The 20,271-nt window shown below is 44.3% G+C and overlaps 1 protein-coding gene across 3 annotated transcripts in view; it reads left to right on the forward strand.

Annotated features, from left to right (window-relative positions):
• The window catches only part of dgkb (diacylglycerol kinase, beta), a 738,504-nt gene that overhangs the window by 218,789 nt on the left and 499,444 nt on the right, over positions 1–20,271 (forward strand). For all 3 annotated transcript variants that reach the window (XM_072251979.1, XM_072251978.1, XM_072251977.1), the window contains one exon: positions 9,403–9,520. In XM_072251979.1, coding sequence (XP_072108080.1) covers positions 9,403–9,520 — 118 coding nt within the window. The remainder of the gene's footprint in view (positions 1–9,402; positions 9,521–20,271) is intronic.

Here is a 20,271-nt window from a genome sequence, read left to right on the forward strand (position 1 = left end):
CTAGACTTACAGGGGTGTGTCTGTCTGTCTGTCTCCCTCTCCCTCTCCCTCTCTCTCCCCTCCCTCTCCCTCTTTCTCTCTCTCCCCCTCTCCCTCTCTTGCCCTCCTCTCTCTCCCTCTCTCTCTCTCTCTGTCTCCCTCTCCTTCTCCCTTCTCCCTCTCCTTCTCCCTCTCCCCCCCTCCCTCCCCCTCTCCTCCCCACCTCTCTACCTCTCTCTCGCTCTCTCTCTCTCTCTCTCTCTCTCTCTCGTTTCATTTAACTGTCCATTCACATTCTCTCCCCTTGGATTCTTCACTCTCCACACTTCCTACGGCTGCTTTCTTTTCGCTCACCCACATTGCACAGAGGTACATCACCAGCATTGCACATGTGGGACCCATAGTAATGTGGAGCATATTAATGGACACTGGATACCCCCCTAATTTTCTTATATTATGTTCATATTATTTTTATTGCTTTGGTTTGTTATTTTGTTCATTCACAATTTGATTAATGGTCAGTTGCACTAGCAATAGTAATATTTTAGGAGGTTAATTGATGGTTACGAGGGGCAAAGCTTATACAGGCACTTGGGGCAGCTGAGGGGTCCTGGGGGCATGGGAGTGTGCACGTGAGGGAGTAGACGGAGATGCAGCATGCATGGAGAGTTGATGCGCTGTGTTCCGGTGTTTCCAGAAAGGAAAATAAAGACGTTATTTTAAACTTCTGCATGCCTGGAAGTCCCTTTTGTGTCCAGGTGTGCAACACATACTGACTTTTCTTGCCAAAGGGAACAAAACAATAAATATCGCTTGAGGGCTTGTTATCTCATCGTCAGATATTATGTTTGTGGTACTGGGAAGCTGGGCAACCATGAAAAACACACAAGAGATGGAGAGGTGATGAACAAATATGCTACTGTTTATTTTCCTTGTAATTCATCTACCCAGAATGCCTTCTCACACAATGTTCAGTACGTAACACACAGGGAAGACTGACAGAAGCGTGTAAGAGTCAAAATATACATGAATACATAACAGCTTGGACAACTTGGTCCTTGTTATAATGTGCACTTAGGGCTCTACGGGAAGTTAATGAAATATTTTCCCATGTTTTTCACCAGAAGTACTGTTACCTCCTGGTGCAACAGTAGTGACACAAATTGTTGCACATCTTTTGGTACCTGTGATCCGTTGACTCATATTTCTGCATGGCTGAGTTCACCACTGCAAAAGAAGTTCAGCCATTTGATGGGGCAAGGAACACATTTCATTGGGCCATCAATATTTGTAAACCTCTTCCTTAAATAGTGTTGGAAGTAGACCTTTGTCATTTTTAAGGGTGAGATAGAGGAATTCTTAATAAGCAAATTGGTGAACACTTCTGATGGGGTGATGGAAACTGACCTGAATACAAACAGATCAGGTTATCTATGCACAGGCTTGTGGGTATGAGTGGTGGCGAGGGTCTCTTCTCTTATTTTATATATCCATATGCCTGGAAGTCTCTTTTGTGTCCAGGTGTGCAACACCGCAAGGCTCCGTGCTGGGACCCCAGTTGTTTGCAATATATATTAATAACTTAGATGAGGGAAGTAAATGCAGCATCTCCAAGTTTGCGGATGGCACGAAGCTGGGTGGCAGTGTTAGCTGTGAGAAGGATGCTAAGAGGATGCAGGGTGACTTGGATAGGTTAGGTGAGTGGGCAAATTCATGGCAGGTTCAATTTAGTGTGGATAAATGTGAGGTTATCCACTTTGGTGGCAAAAACAGGAAAACAGATTATTATCTGAATGGTGGTGGATTACGAAAAGGGGAGTTGCAATGAGACCTGGGTGTCATTATACATCAGTCATTGAAAGTGGGCATCAGGCGGTGAAAAAGGCGAATGGTATGCAGGCATTCATAGCAAGAGGATTCGAGTACAGGAGCTGGGAGATACTAATGCAGTTGTACAAGGCCTTGGTGAGACCACACCTGGAGTATTGTGTGCAGTTTTGGTCCCCTAATCTGAGGCAAGAGATCCTTGCCATAGAGGGAGTACAAAGAAGCTTCACCAGATTGATTCCTGGGATGGCAGGACTTTCATATGATGAAAGACTGGATCAACTAGGCTTATACTCGTTGGAATTTAGAAGATTGAGGGGGGATCTGATTGAAACGTATAAAATCCTAAAGGGATTGGACAGGCTAGATGCAGGAAGATTGTTCCCGATGTTGGGAAAGTCCAGAACGAGGGGTCACAGTTTGAGGATAAAGGGGAAGCCTTTTTGGACCGAGATGAGGAAAAACTTCTTCACATAGAGAGTGATGAATCTGTGGAATTCTTTGCCACAGGAAACAGTTGAGGCCAGTTCATTGGCTATATTTAAGAGGGAGTTAGATCCCTTGTGCCTAAAGGGATCAGGGGGTACGGAGGGAAGGTTGGTACCGGGTTCTGAGTCGGATGATCAGCCATGATCATACTGAATGGCGGTGCAGGCTCGAAGGGCCAAATGGCCTACTCCTGCACCTATTTTCTATGTTCCTGTGTTCATATGGACAAACTAGTTCTCACAGATGAAATGTTACCAAACACACTGTATGCTGCTGCTGTATATAAGGGACTAATTGTGTGGTTGAAGGTAGTCAGCTATCATGTTTGCTTAAAAAGCAGAAGTGATAAAGCATTAGTGTGTACAGACAGATGAAAGAACAGTTGCACAGCAGGGGAGCACTCCCTTGCCCCTGCCTTGCTACATACTCAGACGGTTATGGATTTTAGTTCCTACACAGTAACTCAATATCTTTTATTCCTTCAGAGTGCAAGATTCCTCTATGAACAGAAATTCTTTTTTTTTATCTATTCATTTATGGGATTTGGGCATTGCCAACTAAGCCATCATTTATTGCCTGTCCCTAGTTGGCCTTGAGAAGGTGGTGATGAGCTGCCTTCTTGAACTGCTGCAGCCTCTGAGGTGTGGATAAACCCACAGTGTTGTTAGGGAGGGAATTCCATGGTTTTGACCGAACGACAATGAAGGAACAGCGATATGTTTCCAAGTCAGGATGGTGAATGACGTGGAGGGGGATTTCCAAGTGATGGTGGTCCCAGGTATCTGCTGTTCTCGTCGTTCTAGATGGTAGCAGTCATCAGTCTGGAAGGTGCTGCCTTAGGAACTTTGGTGTGTTGTTGCAGTGCATCTTGTAAATATTGTGCACTGCTGCAACTGTTCATCGATGGTGGAGGGACTGGATGCTTGTGGAAGGGCTACCAATCAAGTGGACTGCCTTGTACTGGATGGTGTCAAGCTTCTTGAGTGTTGATAGAGCTGCACGTATCCAGGGGAATGGCGAGTATTCTAATACCCTCCTGATCTGAGCCTTGTAGTTGGTGGACAGGCTGTGGGGAGTCAGGAGGTGAATTACATGCTGCAGGATTCCTAGACTTTGACCTGCTCTGGTAGCCACGGTGTTTATGTGGCTAGATTAGTTCTGTTTCCTGTCAATTGTAAGCCCCCAGGGTGTTGATAGTAGGAGATTCAGTGATGGTGATGCCACTGAATGTCAAGGGATGATGGTTAGAGCCTTTCTTGGTGGAGGTGATCATTGCCTGGTACTTGTGTGGCTTGAATGTTACTTGCCAATTGTCAGCCCAACCCTGGATGTTGCCCGGTTTCTGCTGCATTTGGGTATGAACTGTTTCACTATCTGAGGAGTCAGAATGGTGCAGAACATTGTACAGTCATCAGCGAACATCCCCACCTCTGACCTTTTGATAGAAGGAAGGTTATTGGTGAAGCAGCTGAGGGTTGAGTGACAGAACAATTGTGTGCCATATTGTATGATGTAGGTGACCACCGTCTCATGATCATGATTTTTCTACAGAAGTTGTTGCTATTGCCTTCTTCTGGACAGTGTCTTTCCAATATGGGTAACCCCAGCCATTATCAGAACTCTTCAGAGTTAGTCTGCCTGGCGTCAGTGGTCGCATAACGAAGACTTGTGATCTGTACCAGCTGCTCATACGACCATTCACAACCTGTTCCCATGGCTTCACTTGACCGTGATCGGGGGAGGGGCTAAGCAGGTGTTTCAGCTTTCTGCAAGGATTGCTCCTTGTGTGACTCCCTTGTCCTTTCATCCTTCTCTGCTGATCTCCTTTCTGGGACCTACCCTTGAAAGTGAAACATGCCCCACCTGCCTCTACACCTCCTCCCTCACTACCATTCAGGTCCTCAAACAGTCCTTCCAGGTGAGGCAACACTTCACCTGTGAGTCTGTTGGGGTTAACTACTGTATCTTGTGCTCCCAGTGTGGCCTCCTGTATATCAATGAGACCCGACGTAGATTGGGAGACCACTTTGCCAAGCACCTACGCTCGAATTTGCAGGTGGCCTCCCATTTCAATTCTGCTTTACATTGCCATTCCGATATGTCAGTCCAGGGCTTCCTCTGCTGCCGCAATGAGACCCTACTTGGGCTGGAGGAGCAACACTATGTTAGGTTTAGATTATGAGAACACTCACTCTTCTTTTATTGTCATTTAGAAATGCATACATGCATTAAGAAGTGATAAAATGTTTCTCTGGAGTGATATCACAGAAAACAGGACAAACCAAAGACTAACACTGACAGAACCACATAATTATAACATATAGTTACAGCAGTGCAAAGCAATACCATAATTTGATGAAGAACAGACCATGGGCACAGTAAGAAAAAGTCTCAAAGTCCCGAGTCGATTGACTCCCGAGTCCCCAATTGCAGGCGGCAAAAGGGAGAAACTCCCCGCCATAAACCTCCAGGGACCATCAACTTGCCAATACCTTGGAAGCAGCCGAACCCAGCCAACACTGAGTCCATCCGTCCGAAAACTTTGAGCTTCCGACCAGCTTCTCTGATACAACCTCCCGAGCGCCATCCTCTGCCGAGCGCCTTCGACCTCTCCCCGGCCGCTGAAACACGCGAATCTGAGGATTTTGGGGCCTTCAGCTCTGGAGATTCTGGTTACCACACAGTAGCAGTGGCAGCGAAGTGGGTATTTCAGAAGTTTTCCAGATGTTTCTCCGTGCTGCAACGTCTGTCTCCATCAAATCAGAATTGTGCATGGTCCCCTACTTGACAGATAACAGACATCATCACCGAAGTGGCCACGTGTGTTGCTGTTGCGCCACCATCTTCTCCCCACTTCCGTCTGGGTAACCTCCACAATGATGACATGAACATTGAATTCTCAAATTTACGTTAATTGCCTTCCCACCCCTTCTTCACTGTTCCCCTATTCCCAATTCCCTCTCTCATCTTACCTCCTTACCTGCCCATCATCTCCCTCTGGTGGTCCTCCTCCTTCCCTTTCTTCCATGGTCTTCCACCCTCTCCTATCAGATTCCCCTTCTCCAGCCATTTCTCTATTTCATCAATCAACATCCCAGCTCTTTACTTCACCCCTTCCTCCCCTCCCGGATTTACCTATCACCTATCACCTTGTACTTCTTCCTCCCTCCCCCCACTCCACCTTATTGCTCTGACTTCTCATCTTTTTATCCATTCTTGATGAAGGGCCTCGGCCCGAAACATCAACTAGTTACTCTTTTCTATAGATACTGCCTGACTTGCTGATTTCCTCCAGCATTTTGTGTGCGTCGCTTCGATTTTCAGCATCGGCAGGCTTTCTCATGTAAGTGCTAAACCTTGCCCAGTTGTGTCCTAACAATGTACAAAAATCCTATGATGTTCAGAGAGCCTGTAATCATTTTAGCTGATGGATTAACACTTGACCAAAGCACTGGTAAATTCCTCCTTTTGTTTTGAATGGTACCTTTAATACTTATCTGTGCTGCTAGGATTCAGAATAATAAGTTACCCCACCACTCTGCATTAGGGTTCAGTTCCCACTGTCTGTAGGTGGCTCAGTAGCATAGCAATTAGTGCAACATTTACAGCATCAGTGATTAGGCTGCATTTCCCACTGCTGTCCGTAAGGAGTTTGTATGTTCTCCCCATGACCATGTGGCTTTCCTCCCAATACTCTTCTTCCCTCCTACATTCCAAAGAAGGACAGGTTAAAGTTAGTAAGTTACATTGGCGACAGAAGCATTGCAACACTTGTGGGCTGCCACCAGCACATCCTCAGATTGTGTTGGTCATTGACGCAAATCATGCATTTCACTGGATGCTTCAATGTACATGTGACAAATAAAGCTAATCTATTCTAATCTAATCTAATCTCATTCATAGTGGACCATGAACACATAATTTTCTTAAGATGTTCAGAAAATGTTACAAATGCTCTGCTATTAGATAGCAGAAAAACAAAGCAGCTTTCACAATAGATGTGATTTTTTAAAAAATAAGATCTAAGTTCATAAGCACAGACCTAATGATCATCTGATTGAAGCATTGACTCTGTTACTCTTCACCAGTACGGCCTGTCCACGGGTTGTTTCTTGTATTTATTTTTGTTCTGTTTCATTTGTCTATATTTAGCATTATTTTGCTTTTGTTTTCTTAGAGATAGCATAATTTATGACTAAACAAAGACTGAAGAATTAATTTAGCATTTAAAATTTAAAAATTAAAGAATCTACAGTAAGTTGTAAAATTAGTCGCTTCATTATGAGTACTAGCCTCTATAATATCCAAGACATCTTCAAGACTTAGTGGCATTAGAAAAACAGCATCCGTTATTAAGGACCCCATCACCCAAGGCATGCCCTCTTCTAATTGTTATCATCAGGAATGAGGTACATGAACACTATATCACTTTTTTATTTCTGATTTTTCACTCTGATTATTAATTTAACTATTTAATATACATGTATACACTTACTGTGAAACCCTGCTAGTTTCTTTGGCTGTGTAAATCTAGTGAATACACGCTCCGGTCCTGCAAAACCGTGAGAGTGAGCCGGCTCGCCCACCCCAAACCCCGGTTTGTGTGGATGCTCTGTAATTTGCAATCCTGTTACAAGGCAGTGCCAAGAAACAACAGATAGCACACTGCATACAATTAAAGGTTATGAATTTTACCTAAAGGTTTAGTAAAGAAAAGAAAGAAAAAAACAGAAAGGGCCCGTTATAATTTAACAGTCAAATGAGCACTAGTTGGAGCTGAATTCACCAATTCTCAGTCGATCTTGGTGCCATCAAATCATGATCTCTGCACTGGGTGGTATCCTACAACGGGTTCTCTCCAGTTTGTAGCCAATACAAAAATAGGTGGAGGGGCTGGTAGTTTTGAGGAAATAGCGAGGCTACTGAAGGACTTGGCCAGATTAGGAGAATGGGCAAAGTGGCATATGGAATTCAGTGCTGGGTAGTGTATGGATATGCACTCTGGTAGAAGAAATGAAAAGATTGACTATTTTCTAAATGGAGAGAAAATACAAAAAAAAATCTGAGGTGCATTGGAACTTGGGAGTCCTTTAGGATTCCCTAAAGGTTAGTTTTCAGGTAGAGTCTGTGGTAAGGAAGACATGCAATGTTGGCATTCATTTCAAGAGGATTGGAATATAAAAACAGTGATGTAACTTTGAGACTTTACAAAGCACAGGTGAGGCCTCACTTGGAGTTTTGTGTGCATTTTTGTACCCCTTATTTTGGAAAGGATATGCTGAATCTGGAGGGGGCTTCAAAGGAGGTTCACAAAATTGATTCCAGGATTGAATGGCTTATCACATGAAGAGCGTTTGATGACTCTGGGCCTGCATTGACTGGAATTCAGAAGAATGAGGGGTGACCGCTTTGAATCCTGTCAAATGGTGAAAGGCCCTGATAGAGTAGATGATTCCTATGGTGGGAGAGTCTAAGACCAGAGGACACAGCCTCAGAGTAGAAGGGTGTCCTGTTAGAACGGAGATGAGGAGGAATTTCTTTGGCCAGAGAGTGGTGAATCTGTAGAATTCATTACCACAGGCAGCAGTGGAAGCCAAGGCTTTATGTATATTGAAGGCAGGGGTTGATAGCTTCCTGATTATTAAGAGCATGAAGGGATATGGGAGGAAGGTAGTCAACTAGGGCTGAGAAGAGAAACGGATCAGCCATGATGAAATTGCAGAGAAGATTTGATGGGCCAAATGGCCTAATTCTGCTCCTATATCCTACGGTCTTAGAGGCAAATATCACTGATGATTTAATCAAACTAAGGTATGCAGCTGACTAGATTACCCTGTGACTACTTGGGTCTGGGTCCCACTTGAGGGAAACACTAACAATTGTTTCCATATTGTATTCTACCATCAAAAATAATAACCAGCAGAGGCACAGTAAAGCTGTGATTATTCAAGTCTGAATATCTATTTTTTTGACTATAAGTGAGTAAAGAAATGCAGAGGGGGACATTGGGAAAATCAAGTAATATGCCTACCTTCTATTTATTTTATGTTGTACCATTTTGTTCAAAACAAGTCTCCGTCTCCACCTTTTATGTCCTACCACCTAGCCAGTTTGTTAGTTCATTCCAAGTCACATATGATCCAACCATTTCTAGAGAAATAGAGTATAGGAGCAGGGATGTGATGTTGAGGCTCTATAAGGCACTGGTAAGACCTCACTTGGAGTACTGTGTGCAGTTCTGGGCTCCTTATTTAAGAAAGGATGTGCTGACATTGGAGAGGGTTCAGAGAAGATTCACTAGAATGATTCCAGGAATGAGAGGGTTAACATATGAGGAACGATTGACAGCTCTTGGACTGTACTCCTTGGAGTTTAGAAGAATGAGGGGGGACCTCATAGAAACATTTTGAATGTTGAAAGGCATGGACAGAGTGGATGTGGCAGAGTTGTTTTCCATGATGGGGGAGGCTACTACGAGAGGGCATGACTAAAGGATTGAAGGGCTCCCATTCAGAACAGAAATGCGAAGAAATTTTTTCAGCCAGAGGGTGGTGAATCTATGGAATTTGTTGCCACGGGCAGCAGTGGAGGCCAAGTCATTGGGTGTATTTAAGGCAGAGGTTGATAGGTATCTGAGTAGCCAGGGCATCAAAGGTTATGGTGAGAAGGCGGGGGAGTGGGACTAAATGGGAGAATGGATCAGCTCATGACAAAATGGCGGAGCAGACTCGATGGGCCGAATGGCCGATTTCTGCTCCTTTGTCTTATGGTCTTATGGTCTAACCTTCCACACAAACCTACCACGTGAGACCTCGTAAAGGGTCTTGCTCAAGTCTATGAGTCCATGAGAGCCATCTACATATCGCTTGTGAAAACTTCCACAGACACAAATAAAAAATTCTGCCCCATCCAATTTCTTTGTTCTATGATAATCTGTCAATAAGAGGGAAGTTAAAATTGTTTCCTAATGGTTCCCTTTATTCCTGCAGCAGCTATCTGCAATCTCCTTTCAGAGTGATTATAATAAATGTTAAACTGAATTAATTGAGTATTTTTTATTTGTAAGCGGTAGCATAATCTGGATTACTGATTGCTCTTCCTTGGCAGAATGTGAAGGATGATGGTCAACATGTTTGGAGGCTGAAACACTTCAACAAACCTGCCTACTGCAATCTCTGCTTGAACATGCTGATTGGTTTTGGCAAACAAGGCCTCTGTTGTTCCTGTGAGTATTGAGATGAATTGAAAAATGGACCATCAGTCTCACAGCCATATCATTACTGAGTTGCATTATAAAGCTGGATAATATACAAAACTTACTCAATAACAACACACACAATACTGGAGAAATACAACAGATCAGGCGGCAACTATGGCGAGGAATAAGCAGTCAACATTTTGGGCTGAGGCCCTTCATCGGGACTGGAAAGGAAAGGGGAAGGATCTAGAATAAGAAAGGTGGTAGGAGGAAAGTACAAGCTGGCAGGTGTGAGGTGAGAACAGGTGAGGGGAATGTGGGTGGGTGGGTGGGGAAAGGTGATGAAGTTGGGAGGTGATAGGTGGAGGAGCTAAAGGGCTGAAGAAGAAGAAATCTGATTGGAGGGGAGAGTTCACCATGGGAGAAAAGGAAGGAGGAAGGTGCTGGATGGAGTGATGGGCGGGTGAGAAAAGAAGGGGAACCAGAATGGAGAATGGCAGAAGATGGAGGGGGGAGAAATTACTGAAGGTTAGAGAAATCGATGTTTCTATCCAGAAAAGGTTATGGAGGCTACTCAGACAGGATATGAGGTGTTGCTCCTCTAACATGAGGATGACCTCAGCGTGAATGTAGAGGAGGCCATGGACTGACATGTCAGAATGGGATTGGGAAATAGAATTAAAATGGATGGCCACTGTGAAATGACGCCTTTTGTGGGGAACACTTGACAAAGCGGTCTCTCAAACTACATCAGGATAATGTAGAGGAAGCCCACCGGGAACACTGAGTACAATAGATTCACAGGTGAAGTGTCGCCTCACCTGGAAGGACTGCTTGAAGCCCTGAATGCTGGTGAGGGAGGAGGGGTAGGGGCAGGTGTAGCACATGTCCCGCTTGCAAGGATAAGGCTAGGAAAGAGATCAATGGTGAGGGATGAGTGGGTGAGAGAGTAACAGAGAGAGAAATCTTTGCAGAAAGCAGTATCTGGTAGGAGGATCCCATTGAAGATGGCAGACATTGTCGAGAATGATGTGTATGTGTAGGTAGGTGGGTTAGTAGGTAAGGACAGGGGGAGCTCTATCCCTCTTATATCAGTAGGAAGGTAGGGTGAGGGCAGATGTTGGGAAAAGGAGGAGAAGTGGATGAGGCAGCATCGATAGTTGAGGAGGGGAAATCCTGTACAAAGAAAGAGAACACCTCAGATGTTTTGCGATGGAAAGCTTCATCTTGAGAGCAGATGCAGCATATATAAGAGGAACTGAGAAAAGAGAATTGCATTTTAACAAGTGCAGGTTGGGAGGAGGTGTAGTCAAGACAGCTGTGAGAGACAGAAGGTTTATAAAAAGCCATCAGGAGACAGCCTGCCTCCAGAGATGGAGACAGAGAGATTGAGAAACGAGAGAGAGGTGTCAGAGATGGACCAACTGAATTTGAGGGCAGGGTAGAAGTTGGATCAAAGTTGATGAAATTGATGAGGTTAGCATGGGTGCAGAAGTGTTACCAGTGTAGGCTTGGGACATGGACTGTTCCACATAGCCAACGAAAAAGCAGGTAAAACTGAGGCCCATGTGATTCACAACTGAGATTAGGAGAAAGTGGGAGGAGCTGAAAGAGAAATTGCTTTGGGTGAGGACTAATTCTGCCAGATGGTGGAGGGTGGTGTTGGAGGGGAACTAGTTAGGTCTGTTGTCCAGAAAGAAGAGGCTAACTTTTTAAGGCTTTCTGATGGGGAATAGATGTGTTTAGGGACTGGATGTCGATAGTGAAAATGAAGCATTCAGGGCCAGGGAACTTAAAGATATCAAGAACTGTCACAGATGTAGGTTGGAAGGGATTGAATCAAGGAAGACAAAATGGGATCGAGGTATGCAGCTACTAGTTTGTTGGGACAGGAGCAGACATAAAGAATGGTCCAACTGGACAGTTAGTGTTGTAGATCTTGGGTAAGAGCGAGAAGGTGGTAGTGTGGGAGTGGTAATGAATGGGAGATCTCTCGAATTGATGAGGTTGGTGAAGACATTATTCAACAAACTTGTTCAACATTAGTGAATAATCAAAATTGTATTCCAAGTTATTTTGTTAAGTTCTATCTGATGATATTTTGATGTACATGATGTAAAGAAACGGTTGAGTTGAACTGCGCGCGGCTTTGCGTTGAGCTGCAGGCTGTAAAATATCTGCTATTTGATGCATGAATTTGAACAGCATAGTTGCGCATGCATTATGTACAATCAGGAAAATATGTTAAGAGTTCATGCTCACACAACATTGAAATGATGTTCACTCTGCCAAACTATATCATTGGTACCACTATGTTAACAAGGCATCCTGTCTCTCTGTCTCCTCCGCTATCGCTCTCCCCTGTATTTCTTCCCCCCCCCCACCCCGATCTGTGGAGTGGATGATCACAGAGTGAGTTTGAGACATTTCCCTGTGGACATGGCTTGTCAGTTTCTTAAAAGCGAGCAGGGCCTGTTGGGATTTGTCTGCAGAGCGCGAGATTGCTTGGGTTAATATTAACTTAGCAAGGGCCAATAAAAAGAAGCAAAGCTTATGTGGAGTGGCCATTGTTGGAGAGAACAATGTTAGAGTGGTCAGGCTTTGGCTCAACAGGTTTGGGTGAGAAAAGGTGCAGGCTCAAACTTAAGTCTGAGAAGTTAGGGGTGTTGGCAGGATGGTAGTTAAGTTAGCAGAATGTTTCTTGTATGAGATGTTGGATTTCAGGGTACCTGATAGTCCCTCTGATGACTGCATCTGCGGGGAGTGCGTCAAACTGCTGACCCTAATTGACAAGATGAAGGATCTGGAGCTGTGTGCTCAGGGCCATCTGGGAGGCTGAAAAACCCCAAGAATGAGACTTTTACTGAGGTGGTCACACCCACAGTGCAGGCTTCAAACAGTGGATGGGTGAGCACCAGGAGGAGTAAGGGGAGTAAGCAGTCAGTGCAAGGATTCATTTATGGCCATTCCCCTCAGCAACAAGTATACCCTTTCAGATGCTCCTGGGGGAGATGTGGGGGTGACCTGTCAGGGCACAGCAGCAGCAGCCATGCCAATAGTATTGTGGCCGGCTCTTGAGGCTCAGGAAGGATGGGTAAAGTCAGGTAAAGCGATAGTGATAGGAGACTTTATATTCAGGACAGACAAAAGATTCTGTGGCTGGAAAGAGAAGCCAAGATGGTGTGTTGCCTGTCAGGTGCTAGGATCCAGGATGTCTCAGAATGGCTGCAGAAGATTCTCAAGAGGGACGGTGAGCAGTCAGAGGCTGTGGTGCATATTGGCACCAATCGCATGGATAGAAAAGGGGAAAAAGTCCTGCACAATTAATATAGAGAAACTGAAGAGCAGGACCTCCAAGGTAGCAATATATGGATTACTCCCAGTGCACGTGCTAGCCAGGGCAGGAATGGGATTATAGTATAGGTGACTGAGCGGCTGAGGAATTGGTGCAGGGGGCAGAGTTTCAGAGTTCTGGACCATTGGGATCTCTTCTGGGGACCTGTATGAAAAGGGGGATGAGAACTGAAGTAATAGGGCTGAGGATGGGGCAGTTGGTGTGCAACGAGAAAATTCAGAAATTAGAGGTGCAAAGGCAGTTGGGATTCCATGTGCAGGATTCCCTAAAAGTTATCTTGCACCTTGAGTTGGTGTTAAGGAAGGCAAATGCAAAGTTAGCATTTATTTTGTCAGGACTAGAAGAGAAGAGGAAGGGCATGATGCTGAGGATTTATAAGTCATTGGTCAGACTGCACTTAGAGTACCTTGAGCAGTTTTGGGCCCATTATCTAAGAAAACGTACTAGCATTGGAAAGGGGTCCAGAGGATGTTCATGAGAATGATTCTAGGAATGAAAGTGTTAATATATGAGGGGAGTTTGAATGCTCTGGGCCTGTATTCGCTGGAATTTAGAATGATGAGAAACCTCATTAAAACCCCCCATCTCTCACCACCTTCTGTCACCCTGTCACTCAGCTAGTCTCTCCCCATCTTGTCCTGACTTTCTCTCTCCCATATCTCTTGTCCCGCTGTCTAACCCCCACCTCTCTTTCCCCTACTGCTATCCCACCTTGTATTTCCTTCCATCTTCCCCATCCATTTCCTTGTCTCTCGCTACCCATGTACCTCCCTGCCATGCTGTCTCCTTCCCATCTCCCCCACGGTCTCAATCCCATATCTCCTAGCCCCTTCTTTCTCCCCTGTCTTTCCTGATCTCTCTCTCCTCCCCATCTCTCTCCCTGTTTTTCTCATCTCATCATTCTCTCCTGACTGATCCCCTGTCTCACTCCTCCCCTCTCTTACTCTTCCATTCTCCTGATCTTCCTCTCTCTTTCCTCCCCTCTCACACTCCTCCCCTCTACCATTCTGCCCCTCTCATGCTCCTCCCATTTCTCACTCCTGCCCCCTCTCATTCCCTCTTCTCATTCCACCCCTCTCTCACTCTACCTCTTGCTCGTTACACTATGTTTGCAACCCGTCTCTTGCCACACCTCTCCCATTACCCCCTTCTCTTTCTCCCCACTTCTCCACCCCTTTCCTTCTCCATCCCTTCTCCAGTTCCTTCCCTCTCACCGTCTCGCTCTCTTCCATCTCTTTCTCCACCTCTCTCTCTCCCCCTCTCTCTCTCCCCCCTCTCTTCCTCTTCCCATCTCTCTACCTTGTCTCTCCCCATTTCTCTCTCTCTCCCGCCCTGCTTCACCCTCCGTCTCTCTTTCCAGCCCTCTATGCCTCACCGACTACATCGTCTGTGCCCAGACGCTTTGCCCATCTGGCGCTGTTCGTTCCCCCCCCCCCTGTACTCTCTGCCACCCCCACACTCTCTACCCCCCTGCACTCTCTGTCCCACTCCCACACTCTGTGCCCCCCCACCAATCTTTTCCCTACTGTACACTCGCCTCCTTTGTACTCAACACCGCACCCCCCCCACCTGTGTGTACTGGCCTCCTCCTCTTCCTCTCCACCCCTTGGCCTCCTCTCCCACCTTTCATTCCCCTCTTTCTCTGCCCTATCTACCTTTCATCCCTTTCTCTCACTCTCTCTCATTTCACCCTTTTTGGCTCCCTCTTTCTCACTTTCCCCTTTCTCTCTTTCCCCTTTCTCTCTCTTTTCTCTTTCCCTGCTCTCACTCTCTCATATATGTCATTCTGTCATCCCCTCTCTCATTCTCCCCATTTTCTCTCTCCCCCCGTTACCTTTCCCTTTCTTTCTCTTTCTCCAGCTCTGAGCACCCTCGTCCTACTCCTGCCTCACAGATAGAACAGAGTTGGAGTTCCCTTGGTTCTCATCTCTCACCCTCTCAGCCTCTGTTTCCTTAATCTTTTTTTGTCAGTTGCAACATTTTGCCAACATTGGTCACATCTTCCCCTCCCCACCCCTCTCTAGGCTCTACAGAGATCATTTTCTCTGCCATCCTTACCTCTCTTCATCCTATGGCTCTTTCCTTGTGACCGTTGGAAATGAAATCCATGTCCCTACACTTCCCTCACCACTAAACAACCCTTCCAGTCAGGAAAAGATTAACATCCTCCTACCTTGCCTGGTCTATTTTGGAATTTCAGCGTAGTCTCGTTTACATCAGCCTGACCAAAACGTTGGGCAACTGTTTTGCAAAGCACAATGGCTATGCAAAGTCCCTGGCTGCATGCTATTTCAATTCCCTTTCCCATTCCCACACCATCCTTTCTCTACTACCCCATCTGTGGAAGGACAGCACCCCATAATCTGCCTGAGTAGTGTACAATCCATTGGAATGAATACCGAATTTTGCAATTTCAGTAGCACACTCCCACCCCCATGTTTCTTGCTTTCTCCTGATCCATCCCATTCTTTTACCTCCCTTTCTCCAACCTGTTCTCCCATCATCCCCCCCCACTGCCCACTATCCAGATTTATTCCCCTCCCCCACATGGTTCTATCTCCCTATCACCCAGATACTTAGCCAACTGAGACAACTAGCCTTTTTCCCAAATACTTCCATCCGTCCACCATCTCTCCCTTATCTGGCAATACATCACCTTCCTTACTTATCAGATTTGCAGCCTCCTGTATCTCTACTTACCATCTCCTCTCTGCTTCTGCCTCTACCTCCACCTTTCCTCACCCCCCCCATCCCCAGCTCGGCTCTTTCTGGCTCTACCCTTCACCCAGCAGCCCTTGTGTCTCATCTCCACCTCTCCGATCCCCACCTACCCCCCATCAGCCCATCAGCACCCACCTTTCCTGTATCCACCTCTCACCTCCCAACTCCTCTCTCACCCTTCCATTTCACATCTTCATAGTAACTATCTCCCCTCTCCTCTCCCAGTCCTTGTCCAGTCCTGAAATGTCAACCATCCCTCTGCCTGCACAGATACTGGCTGATCTGATTTTTTTATTGTACTTTAATGGGCTGGTTCAATCAGACCCAGAAGACCCAAACTATTCGAGTGTCCAGGAGATGTGTTAATAAGCGTACAAGCAGAACAAAGTAACTTGAGCCTAATTTATTATCATAAAATGGAAAGCACAAATAAACTTCTCTAAGTAGTATGTAGTAAGTTAGAAAATTTTTCGCAGAAATGTCAGGGCTTATGGTTCTTAATCTCCACTTGATTGTTGCTGTCATTGGGGGACTTGATTGTCGCTGTTCAATTGTTCCATTTACTATCAGAGAATGTATACAATATGCAACCAGAAATTCTTGTTCTTCACAGACATCCATGGAAACAGAAGAGTGCCCCAAAGAATGAGTGACAGTAAAAATGTTAGAACCCAAAAGCTCTGCTATTCTCCACTCCCACACACAAGTAGCAGCAACGCAACAACCTTCCCCCCCACTTATTTCAACAAAAAAGTATCATCACCCTCCACCCACCAAGCAAAGCCCTCAATAACGACCATGATCTGCAGTACAACAAAAACTAATTGTTCAGCCGACAATTCAACATACTTCAGTCTCTCCCTCCCTCCCTAATAAAGGGTAGAAAGGTGTCACATAGCGAGAGAGGAGACTAACAAGTCAAAAAAAATACACTGATTTACAGCGTTCAAGTCTGCCATGTCGCATATTTTTCCAAGTGCTCCAACTCGAGAATCGGCAATAAAATATCTCTCACCAACAAAGGAGAGGGAACATTTTGCCAATTTGCCCGACACCTCCGACAGAGACCTCTGTTCACAATATTCTGCTTTCTCCTGCAACTCTTCAGTCAGTGGCACCAGCATAGAATTGGCTTATCCCCAGGGTCACAAAGCATTGCAACCTCAAAGCCATGCTCATCTTCTTGGGATCTCGAAAAACACTGTCGTCAGGGGAACTTCAAATTCCGACTCATGGAAACACCCTGGGTCTGTCCTGGACACTGATTGTGATCCTGCGGTCTAGGTGAACTCCCAAGACCTGAGTGAAAGGTGCCTCAACAAACAGGGGTTCAATCCACAAGCATTCAGAGTTGTGCAGAGACAGATGAACTCTTTGGTCTTTTGTTCTCATGCCACTAGTGCCTGAGACCAAAAATAGTCCAGCTGCTGTTAGCAAACATTTAACAAACCTACAGTGTTTAATTTGTACACACACCTTACATGCTGCGAGTTCGGAAAGAGTTAGTGTTGCTTGGAATTATTCAGACTTTCACCTAATATTTTTACAAAATGTAATACACAGCACATGCACTAAAAACTGACCACAACGTCATTTTAATTAAATAATCTAAATAATGCAGACAAATTGTACATAAACAGAAATATTTTGAAATTATGAATGTGGGATCTTCGTTAGAAGTAGGCTATAATATGCCTCAGATCAAATGTATGATAGCTTGTAAATAAATTCATTAGACAACTGCATTTCATATTTAGACATTTTTTATTATGTTACAGTCTGTATGAGAGAAAATTATTTTGAAGAGTAATGAATCCAACTTACCTGAATTGCGTAACTGGAATGAAGTTAAATCAGAATGTAGTTCATTTCTTATCACACACTTTTGAAAATTCAGATTGCCTGCGCTGAAGAGTGATTCTTTATATAAAATAGATTATTTTCATTCTCTTGTTATTTCTGGGTGATATTTTATGACAAAGTGCAAATTATACCCGAGCAATTTAAAAAAAAAAGTAATTTCAATGGACTAATTTACCCTCTTTATTATATCCATATTTGGTTAATTGATTTGACCAACTGGTAAAGCCTGGAATATTTTCATTCACTATTTAAAATAAATCTCACTTATTTGATGAAGGGTTCTGAAGAAGGGTCTTGACCCGAAATGGAAAATTGTATACTCTTTTCCATAGATACTGCCTGGCCTATTGAGTTCCCTCAGCATTTTATGTGTGTTGCTCTCTTATTTCTATGCATGATGTGTCTCATCTGGCTGATTCCTCTGGTAGTGTAGTGAACACATTTTCATTCAGTTTTTCTCTAGTGAGTTTCTAAATAGTAAATCTGAATAACATTATCAAAACGATACATACATGCGGAGAAAATTAAGTGATCATGTGATTACCCTGGTGAACGTCAGAAAAGTGTCAACAGATGTTGAAATACTGCAAATGAAAATAAAGACCTGTTGAATAATTGCTATTCTTCATATTGCAGTAAATAGATAGTATAATTGGCATTTCAAAGGAACTAATAAATCAAAAACTGAAGCTAACTGAAGTTATTGTGAGTGGTTTTGAGCATTGAGAAAATATAATCATTTCAATAATGGGAAATCCATGGGGTTTCAGTACAGATTAAAAATGTAGGCAAGAAAATAACATGTTTTATTCTTAAAAATTTAAAAAGCTCTCAATTCTGAGATTTTTCTTTGTTGGAAACCTTGAATGCAATTTATTTACGTACAAGTTGTTTTTCCTTTCCATGCCTTGTGGCAATCTAGCTGTTTCTTTAGCGTTTTTGTCTGTTTTTATAAGACCGAGTTGCTAGCTCGACACTCAACTCAGCGTGTGCAAGGAGCCAGCCTGATTCAAACCCGGGTGTGAAGTCTGGTGAGGATGCCATGACACCAATGGCCAGCTATGTACAAAAAGACAGGGAATTAAACTAGTAAATTCTCAATACAATTATAAGTTATAATTAGTCCAACATTTTTGTATGGTAGATATTGGAATCCATAGTTAAGGCTGGAGTAATAGAGTGCTTTGAGAAAATTAAGCTCATTAGCAAGGTCCGACATGAATCTTTTGAAAGGTAAGTCATGGCCAGAAGATTCATGTAATCTTTTTGTAGAAGTAACTGAAATTGGAGACAACAAAATGCCAGTGACTTATAGGGACCTTCAGAAGGCATTTGATATGGCTGTACTTAATATGACTCTTGTAGGACAGAAGACGAAACATTAACTTGGTGACGATGTTGGGTTTGTTAGAAGGGAGGTAAGATAGTTAAACAGGCTGCCTTCTGGCGGAACAATTTCTATTGTCAGGAGAATGGGCAAAGGTAGGTTACTGGTGCCTTAAAACCAGTTGCTTTGGGCAAATGGGGCTCATCAGCCATGGTTGGCAGCTCACCGAGGTGAATGAAAACTCTGATCTCAAACTTCTGCCTGGTGGCTATACCCCCTCATGGGGAAGGCTTTGTGAGTAAACCGTGAGGAAAAATCCGGAGCTGGAGTCCTTAAGGCAGTCCTACGTTGAGTTCAAGGCTGACTGGAAACTCCTGAGATGTCGCTGGTGCCAAACTGTATCAGCCTCTGCTGTTCCTTTGGATTCATCGGCTGAATGGTGCAGGGGAGCCGGGTGCGTGGGCATCAGCTTGCTTTCCGTATCATACTGTTCTAGCTTGCATACTGGCTTACATATCACGTGGACACCTACGATGCAATTTCCATGGTCAACCCCCACCAATGGGGGCCTCAGTAACCAAAGTAGCTTTACATTTCAATTAGAATATAGTAATCAGCGGAGGCAGGGTGGAGACATGTCTCTACCAAAGGAGATGTAAGGCATTCCTTCCCTCCACTAGCCTGCAAGTCACTCTTGGGCAAGGTGTAGTATCTGTAAAGCTCTCCAATTGGGGTTGCATGAAGCCATGGGAGCAGGTGGTGAATGGTCAGATGAGCAGCTAGTACAAATCACATATCCTGGTTCTGTGACCACTGATACCAGCCAGACAATCTCTGAAGAGTATCGATGAAGGCTGGGGCCGCACATCTTGTGAAGACACTGCCCAGAAGGCAGCAATGGCAAACCACTCCTGTAGAAAAATTTGCCAAGAGAAATCGTCATGAGACCATGATTGCTGACGTCTTACGACACAGCACATCATAATGATGATGAATCAGTGGTACCCAGAGCATATTTGGAATCCGTGGTCTCAGCAGTTCTCAATATTTATTAATGGCTATGAATAAAAACAATAGTGACCCATAAATTCAAGTTTGCAATGACACAGATTGGTGACACAGTAAATAGCACAGATGGGAGCGTTGAATTATAAAGTGACATTGATTTATGGCTAACAGACAAAGCTGTGGTTGATGAATTTTAGTGCATATAACTATGAAGTCATCCATTTTGAACCAAAAAGGAATAGAACAGAGTATTTTTAAATGGTATAAAAAGATAAGATAGGAGAAGTGCAACGATTTAAAACTCCATGTACACTAAGTCTGATGGAATGATACCTAGAGGAATAAAATCTGGAGGACCTGAATGTAAACTGGGAGGATTTTTTTCCTTAGTTATAAAATTGTAAAAATTAAAGGTTGTTCTTGGAACATTGTACACTTTTAGAGAGCATACCTCAGAAATGATTTGTTACTGGAAGGCGTACAACTCAGATTCAATAAAGTCCT

This window comes from Mobula birostris, chromosome 3, assembly GCF_030028105.1.
Source record: "Mobula birostris isolate sMobBir1 chromosome 3, sMobBir1.hap1, whole genome shotgun sequence".
Taxonomy (NCBI): Eukaryota; Metazoa; Chordata; class Chondrichthyes; order Myliobatiformes; family Myliobatidae; genus Mobula; species Mobula birostris.